Raw genomic sequence first — 15,741 nt, forward strand, 5'->3', positions numbered from 1 at the left:
TTCCCCTCGATGCAAAGCTCAGGAGACTCTCCAGGCCAGTCGACACAGCCGCCGATCAGGTGATTGATTGAGAGCAGCCGACTTGTGCTAATGTTGTGCGCAAAAGCAAAGTCATCGCAGGACTGTTTATCCGGAACAGCCACGGATGAGCCTGAGCAGGTGGTGGTTGGCTGGTCCTTTGTAGTACTAAGAGCAAGTCAGAAACTAGACAAAGAGGGACATGACTATGAAACCAAATGCTTGCCTCATGTCATCGATAAAGACCGGAGATGGTGTCGTCACAGGGGCGGCTGCTGTCTTGCAAGACGTAATCAAGGAAGAGTACTCGCTGAGAAGCTCTTCGTCAAAGGTTGCCGCATCTTCGAGCTGTATGCGCATAGCTCCAAGATTGCACGAACTGCAGTCGTCGAGCGTCGAATTGGACCCGTTTCCGGTTTCAGAAAAGCAAAAGGTCTTGGATTCACTGAAGGAGCACCGATCTGGTTAGTATAGGTTTATCTACCTCAATGCCAACCTAGGCAGCAAGACATACTCATCTTTGAGGCAAATGAGCTTGTAGTTGACAAAATAATAGTCTGCTAGGGCGATGGGCCTAACTGAGGCGCCCCCGGCGTTGTAGATGTCATTTGGGGTATTTGTGCCGGGCACATATCCCTCAGCATTGACTTCAGGGTCTGTGTAAACATCGTTGGCACAAACCTTGATCACCTTGGAGCGGTAGCTCTCAATAGACTTGGAGCATGTGGAGGTGCATAGAGGAACAAGAGTCTGGTCCGATAACCCGTCCCAAGTGTCGAGCATGTCGTCGTCCAAGATGTAGCCAGAACACTCGAGTGGTGCTGCCAAAGCGGCGATGCAGGCTTTGGATAGGGACGTGTCCGCCAAGGTGGTGGCATTGAACAAGGCGATTGAGCCATAGTCCGCCCTTTTCTGGGAGTGATTGTGGAGAACATGGTGCCGCGGATGAGGGCTCGCAGCCACGAGCAGGGTGAGAGTGGAATGCGTGAGAAGCAGAAGGGACATCAGGCGATGAAGCATGGGCGCCATGTTTAGTGATTGAAAGGGTTGGGTTTGCTCAGCGACAAAGTAAAAGAGAAGAAAGCTGGAGCGGGTTTGCACAGCGCAGCCTTGAACAAACTCTTAAGGAGTAGCTGGCTCAAGACTCAAAGTCCATCGAGATTAATCGGTAGATTTTAGTTGCACATTGCCCTGTGCCTAGTCTTGTGACAATTATTCGGAGAATGATGAAACGCTACTGTGGATGGATATCAGTCCTCCGCAGGGACAGTCAATTTTGTTGGTATGGTCAATGATCTCGTATCAATATAAACTCAAACCACGGGCATTTATGCGACGTTTCAACTACACCGGACCGAATTTGAGGTATTTTACAACCAACAAGCTGCAAATGTCAGTGTGTCATAGGCCCTGGAAAAGGGTAGTTGTTGGTTGTGCGGTCGTGGCCCCTTAGGCGAAAAGGTTGTTGGTTGGGATGTATGGTCAACGGCTGCGCCCGACCACTACAGCAGGGAGATCCTTGTCATGTACAAGAAAATATGCTCTTGTTGTAAAAAAAGTGTTTTTGGCTGATGTGACCAGGCTATCTCTCCTACAAGAATAGTAACGAGGTAAAAGAAAAAGAAAATATTAAGACATGGTAGTTGCTTAGACTACTTTAGAGTCTCCTTGGCCTCAGTGGTGGTAATCTTAGCCTAGATACGCACAAGCGAAGCTGCCTACACGGACTGTATACATGCTTTCTGATTATGACTGTTGGCTTGGCATGTTGCCTTGTATCTAAATAAAATCTGCATGTTTCGCCAGGGTCCTCAACCTTGGCTATCAACCCGGGGTGACCCTCGCCATGGATAGCCGAACACACCACCTCAGAACCTGTTGGTTGTTACTGAAACACATACAAATTAAGGTGTTCTGCGTTGCAAAGTGCTCCGCCACAAGAGTTTTATGCAAATCATATGGGGCATGTTGCGATCGACGAAGGAATGCCGTGAGGCGGCCCGCTGATCCCAGTCGCCTTCGATCGAAACGTCGTTGGTCAGTCGAACTCAGGGCCAGTCCGAAATTTATTGGAGCGAAATGACTTCGGTACAGACTTGGAGTTCGAAGATATATCTGCGAGGTTTACTCTCTGTATCAGCGTCTGTACAAAAACCACCACTCTTTTCAACATACTGTCTTTTTCTACCAAACCATCCTTCTGCTCTACCAACTGTCATTCTTTTCTACTAAACAGTTCTTCTTTTGTTTCAACTCTTTCTGAGTCCTTGACGAACCGCAGTACTGCGGTCATCATGACTCCAGTATATCTCCGATATCCCTTTCTTTTATCATGTATTGTTCTTCCACTCTCTCTCTTCTTCATCTCTCAGTATGACCTCATTGTCCATTTTCCGCGGCCACTATTGACTGACTCTCTAGGGATGCATCTGTTGTCCAATTTGCAACTTCTCTCCAGGAGAAGCTACCATGGCCGTGGGCAGACATGTCTCGGCGTGCCGACAATGAGACCCCTTCTAGCGACAACCCCATCGACCAAAGTGGGCCGGACAACGGTAACTCGGTCCAGGAAAGTGGACCGGATTTTACTTGCTCCAAGGACAGGAAATGCTCCAACGGTGCTTGTTGCGGTAAGGATAACTGGTGTGGCTACGGACCAACCTACTGTGGCAAGGGCTGCCAGTCCAACTGTGATGCTTTTGCCGAGTGCGGCCAGTACGCCAAGAAGCCCGGTCAGACATGTCCACTCAATGTGTGCTGTTCTGAGTTTGGATACTGCGGCACGCAAACCAACTATTGCAGCAACAAATGCCAGTCCAACTGCGGTGCCCCAACTCGACCCAAGGGCAAAGGTGGCGACGTCCGGAAGCATATCATCGGATATTATGAGAGTTGGAAGTCTTCTGGTGAGAATTGCGGAGAGATGACCCCGTATCAGATCCCGGCCGAGCATCTTGATGCTGTCAACCTCGCCTTTGCATACATTACACCCAAGGATGTAAGTTGAAGCTCCCATGGCTAGTCGGAAACATGACCTAACAGACCTCAGTACGACATCGTTCCAATGGAGAACCAGTCCGAGTCCATCTTCCAGCAGGTGGCAGACGTCAAGAAGCGCAGCCCCAGTACTGAGATCTGGCTCTCGGTGGGTGGGTGGACGTTCAACGACAACGACACCGATACCCAGCCCATCTTTGGCGAACTTGCTGCTGATAGTGCCAAAGCAAAGGGCTTTGCGCATAAACTTGTAGCCATGATGAACCACTACGGCTTCGACGGAGTTGATCTCGACTGGGAGTACCCTGGCGCCACAGACCGAGGCGGCAAGAAGGAGACGGAGCTGAAGAACTTCCCAATCCTTCTGAAGAATATCCGGGAAGTACTTGACCAACAACTCCAGCGGCCCAAGATTTCTATCACCGTCCCAACATCCTACTGGTACCTTCGTTGGTTTGATCTCCCAGAGCTGGCCAAGCACCTCGACTTCTTCAATGTCATGAGCTACGATCTTCATGGCACCTGGGATTCTTCCAACCCGATTGGTCCATATGTCTATGCCCATACCAATCTTACCGAGATCAAGCTCGCCCTTGACTTATTTTGGAGAGAGGACATTAGCCCAGACATTATCAACTTGGGTTTGGCTTTCTATGGACGATCCTTCAAGTTGAAGGACTCTTCATGCTCTGACCCTGGCTGCGGCTTTGAGGGTCCAGGTGAGGAAGGCCGATGTACTAAAACCGCTGGTATCCTATCCTACCGGGAAATCAACGAGCTTCGGGGGCCAGCAAGCACATACAAAGGTTCATATACTGTTCATGACAAGGAAGCTGGGGTCAATTACATGGTGTATGGCGAAAACCTGGAGAACTGTGAGTCTACTGATAACACAACTGGGATGCGACTTCTGACTAATAGCTTCATTTAGGGATCTCCTTTGATACGAAGGAGACTTTCGAGCAGAAGATTGACTACGCAAACGAGCTTGGTCTTCGCGGTCTCTTGATCTGGGCCATTGATCAAGACGATGATCGATACACGGCACTCAAGGCTGTAACTGGAGATGAAATCAGCCCCAGAGTGGAAGAGAGCGAGGCAATTGGGCATTGGGACGTCAACAAGTGTTACGTGACCGAATGCAAGGTGGATTGTCAGGATGGGTTCACCAAGATGGTAAGAGGGAATCCGGGCCTGGAAGCAAGTTTGCTAATATGGCTGGCCTCCAGACAAACTTGAACGATGACGCCAAGACCAAGAAAGGATGTGGAGGCAACCACAAGCGACGAACCCTGTGCTGTCCGTCCTGGGGCGCTCCGGATCCTTCGACATGTTCGTGGAAGGACTGTCGGGGGACATGCGATGCAGGCGACATTTTATTCGCCACGGACCATTACGGAAACGGAGGCCGTCAATGCTGGGGTGGCTCGAAGAAGTTCTGCTGTCCGGCAAACAATGGCAACAGAGCCGTGGCATCCTGCAGCTGGTTCAGCAAGGACTCGTGCCCCAAGGAGCGGCCCCAGAATCTCTACAGCTATACCGAAGGCCAGCAGCTTGACAGCGAGACTGTCTTTAGTTCGCGAACTTTTTGCTGCCCCGAGAAACCGAAGTTCGAAAACTGCAAGTGGTATGGCGATGTGGGCTCGTGTAACAACAACTTCTGCCCCAAGGATAAGATCCAGGTTGCGGGCAGCAGTACTCGCCCCGGGGGAAGGTGTCGCTATGGCCGCAAAGCCGTCATGTGCTGTGATCCTCCAATTGGGTAAGCAACGTACGGTAGAGTTTAGGTGTGGATGGCTAACTGGAATCCCAGGGACGATCCTATCCTTCCCGTAGCTCTGGAAGATCTCTTTCCCTACATCATTCCTGAGGACAGCGAGCCAGTCTATTATGAGACCATCGACAGTGAGATCCCCACCGACTACCATCGCAGCAGGGACATACGATGTTTTGATGGCATGCTGATCTTGATTTTAGGCACTTCTGACTCCGTTCCAAACAACGACGACCTAGAAGACCCCAATGAACAACCCTTTGGTAGGATTGAACAGACATAGCCCCTATCACTACGTATGGACTTGCTAACATTATGGGAAGCATGGATTATTATGGTTGGCGATGAAGAGGATGTGCAGTCCCTCCGCAAGCGCGACGGGTCCCATCTCGAGCTCTTCGACTGTCCCAACCCAACACAAGACGACTATCAAGTTCAGAAGCTCAAAGCAGTCTGTATGTCGGAGGGAGAGGGAAGCAACTGCGAACATCTCAAGCTTGGTGGTGCTCACGGGACAATCGCGCGTCTCCCAGAGGACTGTGGGCCTGATGAATGGGTTCGCGTCGTCTCGTTTGAGCCTGTTGAGGATCACCCGATGCCGTCTCATCTACAAAAGCGTGCTCCCCGAGGTGCCAGGATCTATCAGTTGGAGTATGACTACAACTTTCACGAACGCCGGGAAGACGGCGGAGAGGTATTCGTCCGCATTGACGGCTCTACTCATCCGGGCTACTGGGATCGTAAGCCGCCTAGTCAACAGACCCGAAGGAAGACCAAGTATGCTGACTATTAACACAGAGATCGTAGCCTCTAAGACAGGCCAGGGAATCACTCGCCGGGACCCACAAAGCTGGCGACAAGACGAAATGGCGTGGTTTGCTGAACGCGGATTTGTCCACAACCAAACAGAGACGACGAAACGTGGTGAATCGCCATCAACGGGGTGGTGGGTGAAGCAGTTCAAGACTCTGCTAGACGAACACAGCGACTATGGTGTCCACAAGAAGTTTAACTACAAACAGGTCCTGTACAACGCGAACAAGACTTGTCGGTGGACAGGGGGACTGGGCCAGGCTTCTCTCGAGGCCAGGCTAGAGGGCTCACTCGAGACGACTTTCGACTACGGCATCTCTCTCATAGGCACTTTGAAACAGTTCAACTTCGACCAAGCTTATGCCTACTTCCATGTAAGCAACTTTGACATGGAAGCCGTGAGCGTCGTGGATGCATATGCCGGGATTCAGATGCAGACCAGAAAGTCGCCTATTAGTAAGTACCTCTGCTGGATATCGACATCGTTCCAAGGCTAATGGACCGACAGTGGGCTGGCTGGACCTTTTCGGTGCAAACTTCAATGTGAAGGGTCTCGTTGAAGTTGGGCCATTCTTTGATATCCAGGCACAGCTGCGTGCTGCGCTCAAGTTATCGGGGTAGGTTTTGCCTGTGCCGACGGTTTGGTTCGATGACTGACTAGATGCTAGCGAAGCCCGTGCTGGCCTGACATTCAAGTCTAGGTCTATCACTTGGATGTATCCGCAGTAAGTTCTTCCCATATACAATGCTCAAGCCTTGACTAACGAGTGTCGTAAGAACCATGGACGAATGGCCAGACACGAACGCATTCACCACCCACGAACCAGACAGACATTGGACTCCGTCCCAAGAGAGAGATCAGTGTCAGGGCCAGTGGCGACCTCACTGTTGCTATCAATCCAGCTCTCGGCTTCCAGGTCAAGCTCACGTGGCTCGGCAAGCAGCTTGTCAATCAGGACATCCGCCTCAACTTCCAGACTGACTACACCTTCTCTGTTACTGCGGAGAAGGGTGGAAAGTCGACCTGTGATGGGCTGCTGATGGGTGTTGACCTGCGATATGGACTCACCATCGACATGTCCAAGCCACTCCCAGGTTGGGGAGGTACAGGACTCCATCACACGGTTGTCGCGCCGAAATCCATTCGGCTGGCCGAGACTCAGTGCAGGAAGTGGGAGACCCCTGAACTCGACCCAACCGATGGCGATGGCAAAAGAGCAGTCAATTCCAGACATCTCTTCTCGCGCGTTGATGGTGTTGAGGATGATGCACTCTTTCCAGACACAGCAGGCGCATCACTTAGGTGTCTCGAGGATTTCAACACACCTACTGGAGATTGTCAAGACCGCACTGCCGACGACGATAATGATGAGGAGGGCGAGTCTCTGGTGAAAAGAAACCCTCTTGGGGGAAGCGACAAGACTATGTTCTTTATGTGCAGCGGCGCCAGGAAAATTAAGATCAGGGGCCTGGGTTTTCCATCTTCTGGTGAGATGACCAAGGCAAGCGGCAAATACAAGGACACGGAATTTGAGACCTGGGGACCAGAGGACAAGACAGACTGCGACGACTACTCCTTCGAGAAATCGGACAAACCCCCTGCCAGTGAGTCCAAGTACTACGAATCGGAGCATGTGCTGGAATGGCAGACGCTTAAGGGCTTTCTGGAGCACATTGGAGATGTCACAGACAAAGAGGCGCGCGTGGGTAAAAGCCCATTCAAGGGCTGGGGGATCAAGAACCCGATCTCTTCAGAAGCCTTGGAGAAGAATAAAAGATACCCACAAGGCGAACAGATCAAATTTTGCGACTACATGTGGCTCTGGTGGTCGGAACATCAGTTCGAGTACAAGGACTACACCATGAGCGCCCTCGATCACCTCAGATTGGCGATTCCGAACAACGACTTCTACACGGATGAGTTGCAGCTGTTATGGAAGGGATCCAATGGCATTAAGCAAAGGTATGTTGACAGGGCTTGTTGTCTTGAAATAAAGCTAACATGGGTGATCCAAGTTTGTGGCAGCCTGCTGAGAAATACAAAATTCGCAAACCCGAAAAAATGGAGGCTTACCTCAGAGGTGGCAAGGTGGACGGCAAACAGAGAGATGTCAATGACGCTATTAATGTTCTTCGTGACCTCATGTTTGCTGTTCGATACGTAAGTGGCCTCCTAGCGTGTATGCCGTCCAGGCGAGGCTAATATCCTGCAACAGATGGCGAAACCAGATGTGAAGAGGGTCATGTTCAACCAGGCCGACCGGATCTACAAGCGATTGTGAGAGACTCTTCATGAGCCACAATTAAAATACCTTTACTGACCGACCAACTTTGCAGGAACGAATTTGAAGACATGTTTGTTGCAGATGGAGTAAGTCTAGCACAGGCCCCAAAACCGCAAGATCATTCTAACAATATTGCCTGTCCCTTTCTACTAGAAAATTGAAGGATTTAACGAAGACGTTTACATGAAGCTTGATCTCGGTGAGAAATGGCAGAAGTGGTGCAAGGACTCGTACACAAAGGCGAACATGAAGCAAAAGGGTAAGACACGAACACGGACCTCTCGTTGGTTTGGACGATAAGACTGATGATGGTACCTCACAACAGAGTTTTTCGAACTATGGATCCCGAGACTGAAGACGGATTACCTGGGTGATGAAGCCGAGGGCAGCGATGGAGATGATGAGGGTTCGGGCGGTGAGAATGCAGGGTCTGACGCGGGATCCAAGGGCGGAACCGAGACCAACCCGGAGATCATCAAGCGGGTGCAAAAGCTGGTTGATGCGTACGAAGAGTTCAAGCAGAATCCATGGACCAACCCATTCGACTGGGATTAGGGGTCGGGCGAGATGGACTAGTCGGACAACCTTGGCTACCCTTGATTACCTGACAACACCATATGCTGTAGATGTATGTTGTCTAACGGCTAGCTACTTAGAGGCCACGGATGAGCTGAATATCGCTTGGGTTAGCAAAACTAGTATAGCATGTGCCTAGGATTCAACCCGTGATATTTCTAACGACGCTACAATTAGTTTCCTTCTTGCGATACATCTGCGCCTCTCTTCAATCCACCAAGACCCTTACAAGTCAATGTCACTAAACATGACACTATTTTCAAATTTGTCCATCTCTCCCATTGGATAATCCATCCACACATCCTCAAAATCAGCTCCCGGGGCGCCTAGGCCCACATCATCATGGTCCGGCTCAACACTCTCTCTCGGCGCTGAGCACCCCTCGCGGTTGCCGTTTATCAGGCTGTCGATATCAACAGGAGCATCTACAGCCGTGGGGCTTTGAGAGGACTGCACCATTGATTCGACCTCGTCACTTGGCTCGGATGCTCTGGCAGACGGTTGGATAAAGGCCCATTCCATGGCATCCTTTGCCAGGTCTGCAGCCACATACATGTCCGCTAGTGAGTCGAGCACCACCATGCATCTGCGGTATCCCTCGTAAGCCCTCTTTCTCTCGGCATCAATGACCCCTCTTATCTCGAGTAGGTGAACCGAAGCAGCCGAAACAACAACACTCAAGGCCAAAGTCGGTAAAAGTCCATCAAGACCATGCTGATGAATCTCTCCAGCCATGTCCGAAACCCGTATGGCTGCGTGCTGCATCCAAATCTTTGAGACTTCTTGATCGAATAGTGAAGACTCTTTGTCGTGTAAGAGTAGAGTAAACCTGGACCGATGGATCCCAGATATTGAAGCGTAGTAGATCATGTGGAGGATTGTGCGGTGAAGGGCAACAGTCCTATCCTCGTGCGCCACAAGATCACTCGAAAGGGTCCGATACTTGCAGTCATTCGATAATGCCTTTTGCCAGGCAACTAGGTCCTCGCTACACGAGACATATGCAGCTTTGTCGTTCGGTCTTGAAATGGTGAAAGCTTCAGCTGCTTCGTCGCCGGCATTTTCGGCGAAAACAGAATATCGTGATCTGAGATAGTATCTCAAGCGACGACAGAGATTTGCCTTGGCGATACAAAGCCGAGCCAGGGCCATTCTTTTGTGGCTGTCTTGAATGTAGGAGCACATGTCTCGTAGCTGGCCGCGCTCTGTTTCTGGCAAGTCGGCAGGTCCAAAATCAGCCTCCTCGAGCATGGTGACGCAATAATCTTCATCGTTAATCCGCGGTGGTCGCTTCATGCCTAAAGACACCAGACGATCACGCATTAGACAAGTCCACCATATCCGCCGACGGAGTCTTTGAATGCGGATCAAAGGCGGGGAGCTGAGGAACGGCGGGTCTCGATGTAGGCCAGCGGCAAATGCCTGTGATATTGCGACGTCGATCCAGTGCCATGTGTTTCGGTGTTCGTTCGGGGTCTCGTACCAGAGCGTCATGAGTAGAAGCGCTTGGATGATGACGACCCGATCTGACTCGGCATTGAAGTCGTAGAGAAGCTAAGTCTGAAGTCAATAACAGCTACATAAGATACTATAGGAACAGACTTACTCTAACTCTGTGGAAGAAGGCCTTGCGCGCCTCTCTGCGGGTGTTGAAGCCAGACTTCTTGAGAAGATCCATGCTGACGTGTGCTGTCCCTGCAAACAAGACGGCCTGGTACAGGAGGAGGCTGACTTGACCAGAGTTACCGTCTCGGTCGTGCACCGACTCGAGGAATTCTTCGACATCTACCACGGGTATGAAAGGATATACGTATTCGAAGAAGGACCAGAGAAGGGCGTTTTGGAGGTGCACGTTTGGCGCCGACAGGGCTCCTTTAGACCGTAGGTAGGCGATGTCGTCTGTGTCGATGCACGATGATAGTGATTTAATAAAACCAGGTAATCTATTAGATTGTTCGGAATCTGTGGTACCATTGCTCGAGGCGTAAGAATTGGCCGTTTGTACGAGTTTGTCGGGCTCTGGCCAGGCAGCTCCGAGGCTCATACCAGGATCACCAGTGTAGCCAGACACAAGACGTAGCATCTGAGCTGCTCTTCCAGTCAGCCAACTGTATAAACGATCACCATAAAAGCTTACTCGTGTACTCAATGTCTTCGCCGACGCCGTAGTGGTCTGTTGGAGTTGAACATGGGGCCGCAGGATTGGTCAGTCTCGAATCGTTTGCTGATGGATCTGTGTCCGCCTCTTGAATGGTATTTCTTCGGTCGCTTGAATCTTCAGTTGCGCTTGCCGGAGGGTGCACTCGGATGCATCTGCCAAGATAAGGTTAGTCTGGTGTTCTTTGAAGAACTTCTGTTGATCTACCTTCCACCACGTCGGCTCACAACGACGCATTCGTTATTATCCCATCTGCAATTTCCACATGGAAACCTTTCAACAACGTCACACCTAACCTTGCGAGATCGACAGGAAAGGCAAGCTCGACGGGCTCGGCGCCTGTTGTTTCTTTGTCGTGGCTCTGTCTGCCATGATGGAGACTCGGGATTCGATTCTGCGTTGGGAGCGTCCATTGCGTCAGTCGAAGGGACAAGATGTTTGAGTGTGGGTAATGAATACCAGTGTGCCCAAAAAACCTGGGGTTATCCGGCCGACAAGGTCATCTTCTCCTCTCTACTCTTAAGGCTCCGATGCTAAATGCGGACCGGCTCCCGGCGGGTGTGGGGCCGGTTACTCGGTACCGAACGGGCTTGACTCGGACCGAGTCCGGCTATTCAAATGCCGAAACCCATGGAGGGCGCTGATTGGCCGGTTCAGGTAAAGTTCACCACAGAGAAGCAGAAAAGGACTGCAGCATTCATCACAAGTTGAGAAATGGACTCTCTTTTTCTTCTCCTTTGAGTTAGTGAAATCTGGCCGAGAAACGCGTACAAAGAGGAGAAACCACAAGCCTAACAGCCTCAGCCCATCGATAAATCAGATCTATACTCGGGTTAGCAGCAAGTTGACGAATTCAGGGGTATTGCTTGCTCATATCAATCGCTCGTGTCTATCACCAATGCCTAGAAACAGTAGGTCGGATCCGCGTAGCATTCGCGGATCACCTCCCATCACCAGTGAGTCACAAGTCCTATGTGTGCGAAGGTAGTTCAATAACTTGCTGAAAGTAGAACACGTAGTCCTAGGAGGGCGACTAGGGCTTGAATTTCCTACAGTCTGCAGGCTCATCGGATGGATTTCGTAGTGAAAGGGAGCCCCTACCACAAGTAAATCGACAAAACTCGAACTGTTGTGCGACTTTCTTACCTATGCTTAGATGTATCTCCTGCAGGTCGCGTGCATGTGCTCCACGTGACGAGCGGCGGCCGTATCTTTCAACCAGCCTGAGGTTTTATGTTGGGCATCGATTGGCAACACAACAGATTCCCAATTCAATCCGGACGAAACTCCAACATGGATGACGAGGCATCTTCAGATTGTCCGATATGTCACAGTCCTCTGCCCGATCCAACGCAGGCGCAACCAAGACGGGATCCTTTTACTTTCAGCATCTCGGAACTCAAACATTCCCATGCGAGAGGGTGCGGCTTTTGTGGAATTTTGCTTGAATCCATAAACCGCAAGATCCACGACAAGATCGAACTAGAATCGGAACATTATTTTCTCACGCCCGCCAAGGAAAACCATCGGCCTCACGTTACTCTATTCACTTTCAACATTTCTCCGGGTGACGGGCTGGACTTTTACTTGCTAAGCAGTTCGTGTCATGCCCTCTCTGCTCGCAACAGTTGTCTGACAAGACGAGAATCCAGATGAACAAAATGGCTCGGATCCGAGCCTCTTCGCGTCTTTGCCGCAAGTATACAGCTTCCCTCGAGATATCAAGACTCTCCCAGAAGTACCGCAGATAGGAGAATGCCCAGAAACATGGCATTTTATATCTCGCTGTATAGTAGATTGTGTTTCAAATCACCCTGGTTGCAATCAAAAGCCCTCCGATGCCACGCTCGTATTGCCCTCTAGAGTTCTACAACTCACATCGGATGGAAAAGCGACAATAGTCCGTCTCGTCGATCTAAACTCCCCAACACCCGTGGAATACGCAGCACTTAGCTATTCCTGGGGCCATACTCCAGCCCGCCCGCCGTTGACTACTACAAAGAAGAGCCTTGACCAGATGCGGAGAGGAATCGATGTCTCACAATTACCATCAACTCTGAGGGATGCTGCTGCTGTCTGCTCACGCCTTGGAATAAACATGCTATGGATTGATTCCCTGTGCATCATACAAGATGATGCGAACGACTGGGACAAGGAATCTCAGAAAATGGGGAACGTATATCAGAATGCTTTTGTTACCATCATTTCGGCATCAACGCATTCTTGTCACGAAAGTTTCCTAAGCAACATGCGACAAGGCTCTGTTGCCTTGGCAAGGAGTGGTCCTGGAGATGCTTGCATCAAAGCGCGCAGATCAGTACCACGAGGCCATCACCTTCGGATCGACGAGTCCTATGGCGAAGAAGTTGATCCTATTGACGGCCGCGCATGGACGCTGCAAGAACGCGTCCTTTCGAACCGGGCCGTCGTCTTCACCGGGGCCGAGGTATAGTGGCAGTGCCGAGCTTCCAAGACATGCCAATGCGGTCTTCCGACAGAGGAGACCGTCTCCGAGCTCATCAGAGAGCTGCTCGCCAAGGTGAACCCAGGTCGGAACTCCGTGGCGGCGTGGGAGTTCTTCTTGACCGAGTACACGAAGCGTAGCCTTACGATGGTGAAAGATAGGCTTCCTGCACTGTCAGCAATCGCAAGGCTAATATCGACGTCAATTGATTCGGAGTATTTCGCGGGCCTCTGGAGTAATTCATTGGTTAAGGGGATGTGCTGGACTATGCGGCAACCCTTTACCGGCAAGCCTCACAGAGACACCTATTTTCCAAGAACTTATATCGCGCCCAGTTTCTCATGGGTATCAGTGGTCGGCCCAGTGAGATACAAGACATCCAGCCTCGGACCAAAGCCGCGCTGGCTTGCTCTTCCGGTATCACAGTACATCGTTCATCGAACCGATGACACTTTCGGTCGTGTCTCTGAGGCCTACGTTGATTTAAAAGCTGTTCTGCTTCCAGCCCGCCTTTCTAGCGTGAGGGGCGGCCAAGGCTTCGAGCTGCATATTGACTGCATCCCAAACGTCCGCAATACTAGGGTAGAGGTAGACGGCCCTATCAAGCGCATCGCCCAAAAGTACGGCTTGAGTTCTACTCTTCGGCGGTTTCCCACACCACCGGGTGGATATCAGCCCGGAGAGGAGGCCTTCATCGACACTCCTATTCATTTGATGCCATTGTTTGCTGAAGGCGTCGCCCTTAATCATACTGTAACTTGGTGTCTCTTATTGGGCTCTGTGTCGGATAATGTGGGGTATGAAAGATTAGGTAATGCTACCGTCGATGTCAAGACAGCAATTTCTGACTTTGGTATACTTGACAAAGAGAAACAAATTATCCGCATATTTTAGGGAGGCTGTATTGATTGCGAGATGTTACAGACTGTTGGAATAACTCTTTGTGAGAGAATTAATAATTGTATTCTCGTCCTCGAGTAAATGCTATGATAAAAGTGATTTGACTATATAACACGGTGTACTAAGTTTTGCGGTCTTAGCTAGGAACCAGTATGTCTCCTGAAACCATACTCCTTTCAAAACGCAAACACTTATGATTCGACATGTAGGGGTTAAACAGAAGCTGCAGTTCCGTTGACATAGAGCGTGTACGACCCCTGCTCGACGTTGGTCAAGCTACCACTGAAAGAGGTGATATAGCTGTCGCCACTGAGGGTCCAGGTACTGGAAGAGTCGATAGCAACAACAAGACCAGCAGCAGTCGTTCCGTCCGGGTTGATGGTGCCAGTGAGTTGAGAGCTCTTAGCCAGGTTAACCACAAGGGTGGAAATGGAGTCGGCATAGATGTCGCCGGTGACAGTCTGCTCAGAGAGGTTCAAAGTGGCATTGCCGCCGTTTGAGCCAACGCTTCCCCAGCCGTTGGAGGCATCATTGCCAGAAACGTTGAAGAGGTAATTGCTATCGCCGGTCAAGGTAAGCTCGGCGCCAATGAGGGTAACAGAGGCAGCTGTGTTGGTGACGTAGAACATGCAGCCGCTAAAACCCTCCATAGAACCACCGTTCATCACAAACTCGGCAAGTCCCTCCTCAGCATCGCCCGACATGCTCTGGTACAGCATCACATTGTGTAGCTCCTGGGTTCCCGACACGCCCATGTTTCCAGACACAGTGCAGTTGTTGATGGTAAGCTCGTTGAGACCCTCGATGACGAGTGCCTCGGATCCGGAGGCCGTCAGAATGGCATTGCTGACAGTCAGATTGGCCGTCGAGTAAACAGCGGGTGCACCCTGGGGACCCGAGGTGCGATAAACACCCCCGTCAACAACCAATTTGCCACCTCCACGGTCGCTGCGAATAGCGGCCTTGTTGTTGGAGTCGATGGTCAAGTCTGAGGCGTACATGGTACCACCGCCAGCAACTTCAATACCACCCGAGTTTCCGCCCTCAACATTGATCTTGGTGCCGCTGATGTAGATAGTGGCGTTGCCGTAGGCAAAGACGCCGTCAGATCCCTGGCCAACGTCGTCGACAGAACCGCCAGTGATGTTGAGAACCGAGTTTCCAACTGCCAGAACGGCGGCGTTGAGACCGTAAAAGCTGCTGGCATCATCGTTGGAGGTGTTGCCAGACTTGATGATGGTAACATCAACCAGGGAAGCGCTGATGGTGTTGTTGGCGACAAAGACGCTGGTGTCGTTATCGCTGCAGGAGTAGGTGCCTCCTTCAACGACTTGCCCATCAGTCAAGTCGTAAAGACCCTTGCCACTGTTGACGGTGGAGGATCCTCCATTGCCTCCAGGGGGGCTGCCTCCAGGAGGTGATGAGGGTGCGGAGGTTTGGGCGGTGACAGCGCCAACCATAAGTCCAAGGCCTGCTTTGACGAGGGCGCGCATGTTGCTATTTCAGGGAGAGCGAAGATTTATATGTGAGATAGATGTGAAGAGTTGTAAGAGTTCTTGTGTAAACTGAGCTTGAGATGAAGAGCAAAGATAGTCTGGGGAACGTCTTCTTTATAGCCTTTCCATCGTATTGACACGCGCGTTCGCAGCTATAGCTAGGCATGTTCTTGCAATAGTAGGTTTGCATATAATGGCGATATCCCCACCCGCATCGTGCCACTAGGCTTGTGTCGAGCCAACCCACATCCCGACGAATC

General features: G+C 50.9%; 2 protein-coding genes and 1 pseudogene across 3 annotated transcripts, besides 1 other annotated feature; 1 reads left to right on the top strand and 2 right to left on the bottom strand.

Annotated features, from left to right (window-relative positions):
• The first annotated feature begins 2,440 nt into the window (after positions 1-2,440).
• NCS57_00195900 lies at positions 2,441-8,442 on the top strand (annotated as a pseudogene). Its single transcript has 15 exons — positions 2,441-3,016; positions 3,068-3,890; positions 3,947-4,191; positions 4,245-4,777; positions 4,829-5,052; positions 5,113-5,529; positions 5,588-6,058; positions 6,111-6,219; positions 6,271-6,327; positions 6,471-7,565; positions 7,619-7,763; positions 7,819-7,880; positions 7,940-7,973; positions 8,041-8,146; positions 8,213-8,442.
• Positions 2,441-8,442: a sequence feature.
• A 246-nt stretch (positions 8,443-8,688) lies between these two features.
• Positions 8,689-10,993, bottom strand: NCS57_00196000 (Fungal-trans domain-containing protein; the record flags this gene model as incomplete). The annotated part of the gene is made up of 4 exons (XM_053052004.1): positions 8,689-10,017; positions 10,070-10,551; positions 10,601-10,636; positions 10,918-10,993. 4 exons carry the CDS (start codon positions 10,991-10,993, stop codon positions 8,689-8,691), a joined length of 1,923 nt encoding a protein of 640 aa, XP_052917250.1.
• A 3,204-nt stretch (positions 10,994-14,197) lies between these two features.
• NCS57_00196100 (uncharacterized protein) lies at positions 14,198-15,478 on the bottom strand (the record flags this gene model as incomplete). The annotated part of the gene is made up of 1 exon (XM_053052005.1): positions 14,198-15,478. The coding sequence occupies one exon, from the start codon at positions 15,476-15,478 to the stop codon at positions 14,198-14,200; it is 1,281 nt and encodes a 426-aa protein (XP_052917251.1).
• Positions 15,479-15,741: the final 263 nt, after the last annotated feature.

Source organism: Fusarium keratoplasticum, chromosome 2, assembly GCF_025433545.1.
Source record: "Fusarium keratoplasticum isolate Fu6.1 chromosome 2, whole genome shotgun sequence".
Lineage (NCBI taxonomy): Eukaryota > Fungi > Ascomycota > Sordariomycetes > Hypocreales > Nectriaceae > Fusarium > Fusarium keratoplasticum.